This window comes from Odontomachus brunneus, unplaced genomic scaffold, assembly GCF_010583005.1.
Source record: "Odontomachus brunneus isolate Ranch 3 - 2012 unplaced genomic scaffold, Obru_v1 Obru_scaffold_014, whole genome shotgun sequence".
NCBI lineage: Eukaryota > Metazoa > Arthropoda > Insecta > Hymenoptera > Formicidae > Odontomachus > Odontomachus brunneus.
Window position 1 is genome coordinate 1,331,278 of NW_022639464.1, and position 16,012 is coordinate 1,347,289.

The 16,012-nt window shown below is 38.3% G+C and overlaps 1 protein-coding gene across 3 annotated transcripts in view; it reads right to left on the reverse strand.

Moving 5' to 3' along the window:
• LOC116841223 overlaps positions 1-16,012 on the reverse strand; it is a 515,039-nt gene that overhangs the window by 102,881 nt on the left and 396,146 nt on the right. For all 3 annotated transcript variants that reach the window (XM_032808907.1, XM_032808910.1, XM_032808909.1), the window contains exon 5: positions 11,042-11,169. In XM_032808907.1, the coding sequence (XP_032664798.1) occupies positions 11,042-11,169 (128 nt within the window). The remainder of the gene's footprint in view (positions 1-11,041; positions 11,170-16,012) is intronic.

Genomic DNA, 16,012 nt, shown 5'->3' on the forward strand with positions numbered 1-16,012 from the left:
GTGGCGAGTCCCTCGGTATATTTCCTCGTTCTCCAAGAAGCACGACGATTCGAAATAAAAAGTCGGCTGAAGGCTAAACGAACCGGCCGGTAATCGAAATCGACGGACGACCTCGCGTCGCCTCTTCTCTTGAGAAGGTACTTTGGCCTCGGCTATGAGAACTTCGCGAAAGCTAAAACTCCCATTCAGAGCCGAGGGATCCCGGGCATCGGGCGCTGCGAGCGCGCGAGAAATTATCCCCGGAGCGATGCGGCGGGTGCCCATCGAGCGTGATTTCGTTCTTAAGAGATTTCGGGATTCTCGTGGGATCGTCGCGGGACACCGACCAAGAGGGTTAACCTTCTGTTCCGCGTCGATCGTTCGCGAACGAAATGGAGACCCGAATAAATTGCCCGCGCCGTGCGTGCCGTTTCTACCACGCTCCCGCTCCCACCCTCCTTCTTAATTGCGTATTTTCCTTTTGACTATCACGCATCTCGAATGTCGCGTCTTTTGCTCCAGTTTACGTCGCGATTCGGAGTAAAGGGAAATTCTCTGCCACGAGCTTGATGAATTCATTATACGACTGGGATTAAGGAACTATGGAGATATTATACGCGTGTATATCCTTCATGCAAATGCATCCGCCACTTATCGTCCTTAGTAAGAATTAAACGTGTGAGCGGAATTAAATACTCGAATCGATCCTTCATCTTCCACGCGTAAGGTAAAAGTATTGGTAATAAGTGATCTCGCGATCGAGCACTTCAGGTAAAATACAACGGTTATACCTTCGCGCTGTTATAATTTGATGAGATCAAATGTCTGCGGAGAATGGCAGAAGATCACAGATTGAAACAATGCATGTATTGCTTCATCAAATTATGACAATATAAAAATACAACTGTTTTATTTTACCTAAAAAATCCGAAATTACTTATTACATAACTCAATTCCCGAACACGTAGTTAATTCTGAACACATTCTTATTCCTTTGGTCTTCAAATATGAATATTTAAACTTCCAACGTGGAATATATATAAATCCATATATATTTTATTGCATTAAATGTTCAAATATTCGCTTTTAAATATCAAATTAATAAGAATGTTTGGGATTAGTACGTGTCCAGGCATTTGTACCTTAAACGTAACAGAATTTTTCACGAGATTCCACGTGGAATTCTCAACTGTTGAATGCTTTTACCGCAGAATATAGTATATGCTGAAACCGTATTAACGGCGGATTCGCGTTTTCGTCGGGAATTATATCGTCGGATTCACCTTAATCGCTCGAGTGATTGACTCGAGCAGTCGCAGCGGCATCGATAACGTCCCGATGCCGCCCAGTAAGTCGTTCAACGACGCTGAGGTGGTGAGGGACGAAGGGGAGAGTATAGTGAGTCGAGTACAGAGAGTAGACAAAGTCGTAGTAGGCGCTACATAACAGTAACAGGCTACACATTCGAGATAGAAAACAAGCCATAAGTACATGCATGCGGGTGCCGGCGATTCGCCGGTTCTTCGGTGTGATTTCTCGCAACATGCAAAAATACAAAGGCATGCGGTGCACGATTCTCGGCGCACTCCGCCACGCGGGATCATCCGGAGGGGGCTCGTCGCCGCCACCTTGGTCTCGCGCTTCATCCGTCAAGTGTTCGCGTTTCATATTTTACGGCGCGAGCAATCTCGGCCGATTGCGACGTCGATTCGTCGCGGCGGATTTACGACGGCAAAGGGAAATTGCGGGTGTCGATGTGAGCGAGGAGCGAGCGAATGAACGAACGAACGATCGAGTTCTGTCAGTCGTTTTGTCGCGATCCGCGAGAGATCGACAGGGAGAGCCCCGGATACGCCACGGGGGAATTTTGGACATGTCACAGCAGTCGCGTATTATCTTTTTCCTGATTCTAGTGCGAATAAATACGATTCATGGCAACGCAATCGATTGCAAAAGATATTCTTTTGACTAGAAATTTTGATACGCCTGATATTCTATAAAAACCTAACTGTAAAGGGTAAATGTAAAGTAATCATAAATATGATAACGGTGTGGTGAAAATTGAATAAGGAAGACTTTTGTAATGTTATAATGATTATAATAGGCCCAATTTAGATCCACATTAAGATCCTAATATATTAATTTTCCAACTAGAAATTTTAGTCAAGTACGCTTGATATTGTGCAAGAATTTAATTGGATAGATATAAGGTAATTAAATATTATTTCGTAAGTATGGAATATCTGATAAAAGTAGAATGGGGACTGAATAAGGATGACATTTGTAAAGTTATAATGGTCAGGCCAATAGACGTTAGGATTCTGGTATATTAATTTCCAAACTAGAAATTTTTATCTAGTCCGTTTGATATTGTACAAAAATCTAAATTGGTAAATGTAGGGTAATCTCGTAAATCTGGAATATCTAATAAGGGTAGAATGAGAACTGAATAAAGAATACATTTGTAAAATTATGATGATCAGGCCCAACATAGATCCACATTAGGATTCTAATATATTAACTTTCCAACTAGAAATGTTGATCAGGTATCTGATATTATTTAATTATTCAAGAACTTAAATGGGCAAATGGGTAAATTTAGGGTAATCTCGTAAATTTGGAATATCTGATAAGGCTTTAGTGAGATATAAATAAGGAAAATTTTTGAAAGATTATAATTGTTAGGTTTATCACATAGATTTTCATTAGGATTCTAATGTATTAATTTAGAGTATTATCTTACATTGTTAAGGTTCTTGTCGAGATTTCACTCATTCTTTCTATTATGGCTTGTTTTATCAGAATTCAATAGGAACCATTAGTAGCTAACTTTATACGTAATAGATGTGATTTATAAAAAAAACTAGTTATTTTTATGAAAATTATTTACTGTTATTAATTTCAAACGTTATCAAAAATTGTAGCTATATATAATAATACAAGCTATATATAATAATTTATAAGAATGATTTGTAAACATAAGTTATAAATATATTGTCAGATCTTGTAAACATCACCAATCCTTGTTTGATGGTGAAGTTAAGTAACATGTAAGACCGTAGTCAGTAAAGGGATAAATGGCCGTTCATGAATCGACGGAATATTTGAAATGGTATACGGTAAAAACACCATACGTTAATAACGAAATGTGTTGTCAGATTATCTTTTAATATTTTATTATTAATCAAAATGATCGAGTTTTTCTATTTCTCACACAAAATAATATTTTTCTCTGTGAAAATTTGAAGAAGACTTGATGAGGACCTGACAAGGATTTGAAGGATGAAGTAATGACATTTTGATTGCCATACTGCGTTACATAGCTTGCTAGAACTCCATGATAGTACTTTGTATAAAACCTAATTAAGATTGTCAGGAATATGGGATAAATTTCTAGTCTCATTCTCTTTTTCGCCGAGAGATTATTCTCGGAGACTAAGGGAGAAAATACACGCGAATCGTCCAAAGTGACCCCGTTTGACGGCACCGTGGTTGTTAAATATTAAAGTGACAAATCCGCGCGAGCTAAGAGCCGTGCACAATCACGCGAGCATTGCGGTTCCCACGACGCCGTTTCGTCACCGTAGCATTGCCCGTGTCTCGTCGATTTATCTCGCGGCTGTTTGTCGAAGTTGCGCGATCGCGCTGCGTCGAAATATTCATGGCGCGTAGGTGCTGGCACCGGAAATACGTGTACATGTACGTATGCACGTGTGTACGCGGCATCGCGGACGGATGAGACGAGAGACACTCGTGGGGATAGCCTCCAAGGGCGGCGAAGATATTGGTCTCGAAACGCGAATCCGCACGGCGGAGTGCGTGCTCGTAAGGGGTGCCGTGGTGCTCTCTCTTCTGCGTGCAGAGACGTTTCTCTCGTGCGTTCCGGGATTTCGAGGATCGATCCACGCTTCTTCGGGACTCCGCTCTGCTTGGGACGGACGTCTTCCTCTCGTAAGACCCGGGCCAGTGAGAAGACGACGGTGGTGTAGGAGGAAAAGGAGACAAAGATGAAGAAGGAGGTAGAAGAAGAGGAGGACCCTCCTCGTTGAGCCCCTTCGAGCACCGATCGAGTGTCTCGAGACATTCGATTCCGAGTGTCTCGTGCTGCTGTTCCGGCGTGCTTCTTTTTATTAAGCCCGGATGAGTAACGTGAGGTGTAATAGATTCTCTCCTTTCGTGTTAACCAAGACGACGCTTCTTCGGGGGCGTTTAAGGAGACAAATTACTTCTTTAGGTCAAGAGAAGTTACAATATTCGGGAATTTATTTTGAGAAAACTATTAAGTAAATATGTTTGGAAATTTTATATATATATATAATTATAAATAATATATTAATATTTTAACCATAGAAATTATTTACTTTTATACGATAATGACGCCGCTTTTTATTAAAAAAAAATACAGATATTCTTTGTATCTAATTATAAAGTTCAAACATATTCACATTCTCAGTAGTTTCCTTTAAATAAATTCTTGGATATTGTTGCTTCTTTTAGCCGGAAAAGGTAATTTTGCCCCTTAAAGAGGAACGTGACGGAAAAGAGGATGCCTCTCTGTCTTCCTGTCTTCTCACTTTGCGAATTTTCATATTTGACGTCGCCGCGAAAATATCTCTTGCAAGGATATTCTTGCCAGCTAGATTGGTAAAGATGTTACTTGTCGTGTCACACACTTCACGTTACTCAGGGTGTTGTATTTTCGGGTTTATGTTATTTGTTCGGTGTTAACGATCGAGCAACGATCGCGACGGCATCGTGGAGATCTCTTGGAGATCCACTGGGAGCACGGTTTCGTTCCAGGTAACCGTAAGCAAAATTATAACGCCAAATGACGTTAATAAGTGGTAGAGTGTTATGTCATTAAAAAAATCGGGCACTTCGATACCCACAGTTTTATTTTGTAATTTTTACACGCAATATACATATCGGGATGTAAGGAATATATTTTGTTGTATAAGACGCTAAAACGTGTCACGTTTCATGGTAATTGTGAGGAGTAAAATTTACTGTTAAAGCAAGGAGATTGTAAGCTTCATGTATAGAAAAGTAATGTTCATGTATGTCTCAGAAATAATGAAGCAAGTGTTATACGTAGCACTCACAGAGCGAACAAGAGAGATGGAGAGATGGTTAATACAATCCGCCGACAAATCGGTCCTGTTGATCCTGTTTATTCATAGACATGGTAAATTATATCACGCGTGATTGTGTCTTTTGAGTCAACTTTCTGATATATCAGCAGATAAAAATATCCCAAATAACGTTCAAATCTCAGTATAATTTATTGCTCCATCTTAACTTGGTCTCAATTTGCGTTTATTTAACCAGATTACGTCACGAATTAGAGTTACTGTATGCTCAGTTGCAAAACGGTTTGCACACTTTTTATCGGATAAAGTTATAGCGCTTCAAGTTGTCACAGTTGCGAGCCACTGCTGTCCATTTAGCACACTGTCATGTTATCTTACTTTAAAGATACTAGCTTAAACTACCCGACCCAGGTTGCTCGGGTTATCATAAAGTGTCAAGGGGATGAAATCCGGAGAGGCGGTAGGATGTCCAGGTTTCATGGTATAGCTATATATTTTCCACAGAGTCCTAGAGAATAACTATGCAAAATTTGGTTCAAATCAGTCAAAGGGTTTAGGAGTCTATACGGAACATATGTATGGACAAAGAGACAGACATTATCTATCATATATATAAATTACTTTTACTTTAAACAAAATTCTTCTTTCCAAATTTACATTGTCACACCCTATACTGTCACTTTGGTTTCTGTCATAACTGATTATTGCGCATGTACATCAGCAATGGTTTTTAGGCCTGTATTAATAGTTGTTACTTAAGACTTGTCTCGCGTAACATATCCAGATCTGAATTTAGAGTTAGATCCGAGTTGTTCAGTTAAAACACACGATATACGTCATACTATGGAGCAGTTTCATGATCTCTGGTTATCTTAATTGGCTAATTATTCCACCGCCGTTAACCAGTTGCATTTGTTATTAAGAATTGACCAGAATTAATCAGAATTAACTGTTCACTGTACATTTAACCAGCTGGTTAGGTTAACCGGAGATTTTCGAAAACTGCTCCTATATTTTCAATCGCGATTCCACTGAAAAAACTCATATCTAACTCTTAAATATGAGCATCTCACTTGAAGCAACGGCTATTAATACCTCAATTGTTGACAACTTGAAGCGCTGCAATTTAACTCGATCAAAAGTGTGCAAACCGTTTTTGCAACCGAGCTTACACTTAAAGAAAAAAAACAGAACGTTCGCGTGTCGGGCCAGACGTGTCGTGTTCCACTGCGACGAGGGCAACTCGCTCGATCGACGATTATTAATAGCACACGTTTAAATAAAGTGATATCAGGAATCATCATCTATTATTCAGGCAGAGTGTCCATTAAACCGCTATAATCGCGAGAAGGTTGTCGGTCTCGCGCAAACGTGATACTTCCGAATCGATTTGCGAAAAGTCGCAACGCAGTCGTGGGATCGATAGCGCGACTCAATGAAAGAAGAGATCTGCACAATATATACCGCTGCGTCGAAGATTCGATCGTTTGCAACAACACGGAGTGTAATTTAATTCGATCGCGGAGGAGTGGTTCGAGCGTTTAAATAAATTTCGTGTTCGAGGGCGGCACTCCTCCTGCTCTCCCCCTCCCCCGCGGTCCTGCTCTCACCCTCATTGCTATTCATACACCTACCGTCTGGTTGTTCGATATCTCGGGGAAAGAAGAGCGGGAGGATGGCGAAGGGTCGGCCCATTTAAAGTCGCGCTTCCAATCTCAATTCAAGAACCAGATCTGTATACCGGGTGAATCATTTGGTATCGTCGAACGTGATACTCGAACGTCTTGCTTAGTTTCAAGCGAGGCGCCAATGCCTGAAGGGAAGACGTGCGACAATACTTCACAGATAGTTATCGCGAAAGATAGTTTGCAGTTTAAGGAGATTTCAGCGCGTTTGACCAGAAGGTGTTAGATGTAAACCCTATAGTATATACATAATAGCATTTTCAAAATGATATTTGGAAAACAGTAATTGCATCCAAGGGACACCATTTACTTCATTTAAACACCAGAAAATCTGTTTCCTAAAATTTTTGTGACTCTGCTAAATAAAGGGTTAAATAAAACTGATCATTTATTAGATATAATAACGAGGATATTTAATATTTATATTTCTCTTTCGCTACAATAGATATTGACATTAAAAGTGTCTTACAATTTTTATTTAATAATTTTTAAAACAAATTACGTAATCGTAATTTATTATATATTCTGACATTTACGAATTTAATCTCACTAATATTGTTGTAAATTAATTTTTCTAGTCATTTTGAAAGATTTTACTAATGAAAGATGCTAATTGACTGGAAAATAGCGCTAGAATCTTCACAACAGTGTCAAAAACGTTCTCTAATTTTGAGAAAGTAGCATTCCATGTAAAGTCAAATCTGGGAATTTTAATGAGGTATAATTTTGGCCTTCCTATTATCTCGAATAAATAGGATTGCAACGGTCGGATAATAGGAACAAATGTCAATCGACGGTAAAATGAAACTTCGAAAGCGACGAATTCAGTTTAGAAGCCGATTTCAGTTTAGAAACCGCTTATCGATTCGCACGAGTCTCGGCATTATTTAAAGCACTCTTCCTCGTTCGTTTCGCCGGGTCACCAGAAATCATTCGCAAGATGATTTTTGCAGGTCGCGGAAACGCGAGACGTTCGACGTTTCGCGTTGACCCGACCGCTTAGCGATCGCTGGAAGTCGTATTAGCCTGCAGTTTCGCTCGGTCGTTATCGTTGACGTGAAGTACGAGCGTTTAAAATTAACTCGAAATTCCGCGGCAAAGGGACGCGGGATTTCTTCACTTGGCGGAAGTAGTTTGTTACGCTGAGAGCCAAACACTGAATCGCATTTGTTTGCGCATTATGTCCGTAGCGTCGGGGCTAATTGCGTTATAACGTCGTTACCGTAATAATTAATTGTTCGTTTATGTTGCCGTGCTGAAAACTGCTTTCGACCAGTCACGCATTCCACAACTGTTAATACTATACGTTGCTGCATGTGTGTTTGCGTACGTGTACGTGTATGCCGCATTCATCGCTCGTACATATGCAACCGCCGGCGCGATTCATTCGTCAAACGCAACGCAAGAGACACATTTGTCACACATGCGTGTGTGATGCGTGTAAATATACTTACGTATTGCGCGTGCACGTTGCACGCCCTTAGTCTTAGTCCCGCATTAACGGTCGTCACTTGAAACTTGTCTCACGTGAGACAAGTTTCGATCTGAATTCAGGTTTAGATCTCAGCTTTACGGTTAACGCTTACGACACACGTGGCATTTTATTGACAATCACGTGTGATGGAAACTGGAAAACTCAGATCCAACACTAAATCCCAATCTGAGCTTCCTACTTGAGACAAGTTTCGACTATTAATGCGGATCTTAATGTTGCCTTAAAATACGACTGCGAGGCATGAGCGAAAGCGTCGTCGATCCTGGATGTACAGTTGACATCGCGATAATAAGATAAAATATGAAATCCGATACGAAGCGTGGAGGAGAATGTTAAAATTTCAGAAACTATCCGAAAACATAACGGCTAAATTGCGACGCAACTTAATTTTGCGATGATTGATTTTCGGAGACGACCTGCGAATATCGGTTTTTGCGTTGATATTATAAACGACATCACGATGATTCAGATGTTAAGTGCACGAAGCTCCTTTATGATTAATTACGAAAGGCGGACCGTTGAAATAATGTGCCGTATCAGGGAATAGTCTTTGAACAGTCGCACCGATATAAACGCATTTAAATTATTAATTATTAACCGAGGTTAGAACTCGCGCTTATCTTCATCTTGATGCCCGCAACTCGCTCTCTCCCTCGTCGGTTAATTACGAAGAAAGCAGCTTATCCGAGAGGGTGAGGATAATGTTCCCCGACGAGACTTAAACACCACGGTATCGTTTAAAAGTAATTGCCCCGTCGAGCAGCATCCTACTCCGCTCGCAACTTTGACGCCGGGAAAAAAATGAGACAGTAACGGCAAGTGGCTTCAATTTAGCGCGCGTCAGTTCTTAGCCGAAAGTCCGCTCTAAACTCTCGGGAAGAAAGAGAGAGAGATGTTGAGAAACGGGGCCATTCGAGAATCCGGGCGCTTTGACGATGATAAACCTCGCGCTTTGCCTCGACAATTTGTGAGATTACATCGAGATTACGCGTACAAACATTCGATCGTCGTCACAGTTGTTAACGAAGATTTAAGCGAACTTTTCGGCGTATTACATTTCTTATTACACCGTTTTCGATTACATTGTTAAATTTTGTTTTAGCAATTTTCAGTACTTTTTGAAGGTAAAGCACCAATTCCCGCATACTCAATTCTAAACATTCTTATTGGTTTGGTCTTTAAATACGAATATTTAAGCTGCCAGCACAACAAAATATATGTACATATATTTGGACGTTTGACGTAAGACACGCAAATATCACGGGTGAAATTAGATCCAACTGAACAAAAAATGGCCCTACTATTTTTCAAACAACCATATAAAATTGTGAGTTGTTAGTTAAAGGAGATTTGTGAGTAATCACGCACCATACGGTACTCAGATGAATTGTAATGGTGATGTCTGCGTATTTGTATATTACGTTAAACCGAATAAAAATGTCCTTTACCATTTTGTAGATAATCATGTAGATTTTAATTATTTACTAAGAAAGTACATGATTGTGCACGATAATGTACCAATTTTCTTTAATTAATAACTAAAAATCCACGTGATCATTTGCAAAATAGTAGAAAGTTCTTTTATTCAATTTGGCCTAATATACAAGTATACGGCGGCAGATATCGCCATCACAGTTTATTATTCACAAATCTTCTTTAATTAATAACTCAAAATTTTACGAGTTTGTTTGAAAAATGATACAGAATTTCTTGTTTAGTTTGACCTAATTTATCTGCACAGATGGTATTACGTGTCTTGCGTCAGACACCCTGTATATATGCTTGTATATTTTATGTTGAAAGTCTTCGTTATAAAGATTAAAATAATAAGAATGTGTCCATGATTAAGCACGTGTTCGGATATTAATATTTTTATCTTATGTGTAACAGGCGGAGGTACGGAATATATTAAGAAATATTTGAATACAATACAATATTTAAGAGTGTATTTCGGAACGCGGGTACGAAATTTTATGTCTGCGGAAACTGAAGTTGGTACTTCGATCTCGATCCTTAGTTCATCGCGAGTCATTAACGCCGCGATCCAGGATCTACGAGAGTGCGCTCCAATGCACACATACATCGACAGATAAGAACCAAATGAGAACTCTGTACAAGATATATATAGATATGTACACACGCACACACAGAGAAACAGACACGCAAAGGGTTAACTCCGTAAACTCAACGTAGATATACTCAACGTAGATAGAAAAAAGTCTCCTCATAGATATCCAAAATTACTTTTACAACACCGACAGTCGCCTTTCACAAGGTGCTAGTATAACTGTACTCGTTCATTCATGTCACAACAGAGAGCCTGCTTGAATCTCAACTCACGATAAAACTCGTCAAACGATATCCCGTGCACGTATTTACATGGATCCGTAACGTGGATTTATCGTCCAATCACATTTATAAAAATTTATCGACGAGCGACGAATTGTTTGTTCGCCCCTTCACACTCGTGAATGCATTTAATTCCAATAGCTGAACTCAATAGTGAATTCGCGATCCGCCATGGCGTGGTTGTTTCGTGCTACTCGCAAAAAATTCACCTCGAGGAAGTAACGTGGGCGTTTAGTTTGTACTTCTCGAGAAAGCACGAATGAAGTTCTTGTTTTTACAATGAAATTACAACGCGTGCGACAGGTGACGGGAGACCGGCACGAATTTGACACGTCACATCATGTAATTGCGTGCACGATAGAAGTACGTACGAACACACGGATAGAGATAGAGAGAGAAAGAAAGACATAACTTCACGAGTCGCGTATCATAATTGGACTCACCAACGCAGGGGTTGTGGTTCACTGCACTGAAGATCTTGTCGCAACGCCGTCTGTTACTATTGTTCGGGCATATGCAGCCGAACATCGGCGACAGTCGCAGCTGCGTCCAAGACTCGTGGCAGGCATCCCTGTAACAACGTAATGAATTATAGGAATTGTGAATACGGGGAGACTAGTTTGATCTTTTATCCTACAGATATAGAGGTGCTACGCCAGTCAAAAAGTTTGATTCGATCTTTTATGGTAATACCACGCTAATAATGTTCCGCTGCCGAAATGTGGGTAAAAAACATAAATTAGAATAAACGATTACTTAATTAATGAATCATTTGTTTTCATTGAATAAATAAAGTTTGAAAATCACGAAATGAGCTTTCTGATTGACCAACAGATTGAAGATGAAATATTGTGGAAAATTTTCGATAAATATTCATGTAAGATCAATCACTTCAAAAGTTAATGATCTTAATGTATATTGTCAAGATCATAATCTTGAGTAACATTCAAAAAGCTTAATCCATTGTGTATTAACAAATTATTAGCAAAAGAAGTTTCATAAATAGAACATACTTTTTCGACACCAAATACATCTAAAAAGTTTACAAGTAGACTAAGGCCTCTACCTCGCATCTAACCTGATTTCAAAGCTAACTTTGATCCCTACCTAAAAAATCTAACCTAACTAGTATTACTTTAATATTAGTATACATTACTAAACCTGCCCAAAAAGTACACTCCGATTTCTTTTTAATTTGGCACAAATGTAGAAGTACAAAAAATATTTAGGTCACATTTTTTCATTTTGGCCCACTTTGAGTTTCACAGGCAGTTTATAGCTTTTTAATGTTCTCACTCCTGTCATCAACAAGTACAACAAAGAGAGAGAGAGAGAGAGAGAGAGAGAGAGGGGGGGGGAGTGTGAGAGACACACATTCGAGGAAGCGACCGATGGGCAATTATTCGAGCAGGGCGTGAGTAAAGTATTGCTCGATCTTGATGGCGAATATAATTAAAGTACCTCTCGTACCACCCACGTCGGGAACGTATTTTCCGGAAACGAAGGGCGATGTCGTCGGGGAAAAATAAATAGAACCCATGTCGGACATCTCGCGTGGACGCGGAAATGGGCGAGGGCGATATCCGCTCGACGAAAGGGTAACGAGCAGATAACGAAGCAAAAAATAAAATTGAATGCAAGGCGTTTTTGGTTTGCTGATTATGAATATGAGGTCAACTGTGTAAAATTATTTGTATAAATAATAAAATGTTTAAACAAAACATGTAAAAAGTTAGAAAAAAATTATTCATACAAATAATTTTTTGTTTTGGCCAAGATTCGAACCATTTTAATTAACCATTATTAATTTAGCACAGATTTGAAATATTTCGGTTAGAATTTTGGCTAAAGAAATTTAGAATGATTCGTGTCTCAGCTATGCCGATTTTGTTAAAATTTTAATTAAAATTGCCGGATTTCTCTTTCTCTCTCTTTTGGTTTGGCCGAGATTTGAAACATTTTTGTCTAATTTAGCACAAATTTAAAATATTTCGGTTGGAATCTCAGCTAAAGAAATTTAGAGTAGTTCGTGTCTCAGCTATGCCGATTTTGTTAAAATTATTTAACTATATCTTGTATTCAATTTTATTTCTTGCGCATTTTTGTTGTACTTGATGATAAGAATGAGAACATTAAAAAGCTATAAACTGCCTGCGAAACTCAAAGTGAACCAAATATGACCTAAATATTTTTTGTACTTCTACATTTGTGTCAAATTAGAAAGAAATCGGAGTGTAACCTTTGAGTAGGTTTACTTGTAAGCAAATATATACGTTATTGGAAAAGTATATATATTTCTTGATAACGTATGCCAATATCAAAATGATTAGATTGGATTAGACTAAGTTAGATGCTTGATGGGCTTAGCCCATTTTTTTTATGTGAATTTATAACTGAACGTCGTAGGACTAGGTTTTCTATGGAACTATTTTATTAATAACTTCTCAATGAACAATTAACGAAGATTAAAATCTTTTGCACGTTACTCAGGGCTTGATATTAAGCTTGATGTCAAGGTCATTAACTTTCGAAAAGAGTTGACCTTATATGAGTATCTACAAAATTTTCTGATTGAAATAATAGAAGTCTTTGGATATATAACAAGATTGAGAAAATAAATCAATGCAAAAACCAATTACAGGCTTTTATATTACTGCTTAAGCTTATTAAATTATATCAAGATATGTAGTAGTATATAATAAAAGATCAATATAGTATATAATAAAATATAGTATATAATAAAAGATCAATAACAAACGAAATAACGATAGATAATTACACACAACAGCAAGTAGCTATAACTACATCTCTTCTCTCCCAAAAGTCTCATTTTCATTTAAAATGATGACACAAATATAAATTAGAGCCAGGCAGAAATGTAGGGAAAAGGTTGAGGGCGGACTGGATGAGTATTAATATGTTTTAACCTCAGCTATGGAAAGTAATAAAAACTGTTGCACACATCGAACATGCTTTTACGTAATATAATGTAAATTTAAGTTACGCGATGTAACGTGTACGGCCGATGAAAAGTGGGACGTGCGCATCAGGACATTAACCACATGAATGAGGCGGACGAGGAACTGGTGCCGCGCGCCTACGCGGGGATTTGCGAGCGCATTAATGGGGCCATTGTGGCGCATTGTAATCATGTGTGACGACTGCTTTACAAATATTATTAATTAATCTCGATGAATTCCCGGCTCGCCTTCGGCCGCGTAAATCTCTTGCGCGAAGGATTAATGATTCCCTATCAAATATCGGCGTTTTGCCAAGCGCATTGACCTACATCTGGGGCCCACCCCAATAGCCGTCAATAAATATTAAAATACGCAAACCCCGATATTCCCCGAGCCGCCGTACTTCCGATATTCCGCAATATTTTTGCGCGCGCAAGCACGCGCGCTTCTGTGTTCCAATAATCCGCGGTAATTGGAAGACATTAACGATGCGATACATATATCGATATTTTAATACGTGCATAATTAACGATTGCCACTCTCGCAAAGTATGCTAATGCAGCACAGAATGGGTGGGGAGGGGGAGGGGGGAGGGAGCGGGCAATGACGCTTTATAAACCTGCCGATTTTTACTTGTGCGTGTGATGTAACGAGCAGGTGATCATGAAGTATCAGATTCGCGTTTACGGCTACCTACATCGTGTGAGAGAACGGCGTGTATTATAAATTCTATAATAACTAGAATATTATAGATATTATAATAACTTCCCGTGAGCTTGAAACGGCTTTCAAGTAATTTCTAATTAAAGTATCGGAGAAATATCTGATAACTTTGTTAAAATTATAATAAAATATAAACGTGACTATCAAATTAAAAGTAGAAGTTATTTTGTAATAATGAAACACATAATGTAGTGATAATGTAGTGATAATGTAATGATAATATAGCAATAATGGAACTGCATGTATTATATACAACAGTGTACACGATTTGAATATTTTATATTCGCGAGGCTATATCCGCGTAACTCTATACTTAACTGAAGCCCCAATATATATAAATCAGTAATATTTAAACAACGTCCTATTTGATCATTAGAGATTCGCTTTTGGAATATAGACGATTCGAAATGTTCGAGATCGGAGTGTATTGCTTTTTAGATTAGAATTGGAAAGCGATATTTCGGATATTTCCCATATTGAATATCTTGCATTATTGGAGTTTGGAAAAAAAGCAAATAAAAAAATAAATAAATAGTAATCTAATGGAGCTTGCCGTTTTGGGTTATAATCACGGTAATAACCCACATTGAAACTGCCGATGTTGATTAACGGGCCCAATATCGGCGGCCAAGAGTCGGCAGATAATCTTGTCGCGTTACTGGTTGAGATACGCGGGCTATGGGCCATTATAAAATACAATATTGGACTAGTACAAACCACGGGATAGATCCTAGCTTTGGCTTCAACGAGCTACAAACACGATAGTATGTAATCGCAATAATTATTGAAACGCTAGATAAATTATTTACTACATTTATGTAATAACTGTATCTTCCACATCGCAGGAATTCAGTATTTTAAATCTCACGTTCAATAAATATTTTCTAAAATGAAAATTTTGATATTTTCAATATTATGAATTTAATATTTATTTTATTTGACTTAACAGAGAAATAACCTAAGGCTATTTTATCAAAGAAACAAATTGTTATTACAATTAATTACAGTAATAATTTTTTTTAATTCAATTCCATTATAATAATAACAACTTTATATACATGTTACTACTATTATTTTCGTGTTAGAACAGCCAAAAAATATTATTAAATAATTACAATTTTAGTTAACCATTTTTTCTCTTAGTGTACTTTCGACCTGAACAACATATTTTATTACTTTTAACATAACTGCATTTAGAAAGGAGATCAGTGTATATTTAATATACATAGAAATTGAAGCACCTCTAAATGGTAGAAAACGCACCAAATGCCACTTATAGGTACTAAAGAGGACCTCTTGGTAAAGCTGTAGGTTGAATAGAATCAAAAGGGGTTGGTATTGACTTTAGAGGATCAAAGTGGACGTTAAATGGATTATTGAGATCGAAAGGAGGATCAAAATTTCTACTTGGGGATATTGGTCCGTTCAAACATTTCTAGCAAAACGAACGCTAATTTTGGTCATCACAGAAAGAAGAAATCTGTCCACAAAAAACGCGCGTTCGTAAGAGCGATCGTTTCTCTATGGTGAATTTATCGTGATTGTCACTTCAATCTTATTTTTTCTCACGGGTTTCTAATTTAAACAGTTGCGCACACATTCCGACAACAGATTGCAGATAACATCGGCAAACTCTCGTCGTTGCTGCGGCGAGCAAGTCGCAGCAACGCTTCCTTCCATTCGTCGTGGATCTTTCGTTAGCTTCGGAAAATCGATCGCGGTTACACCGCG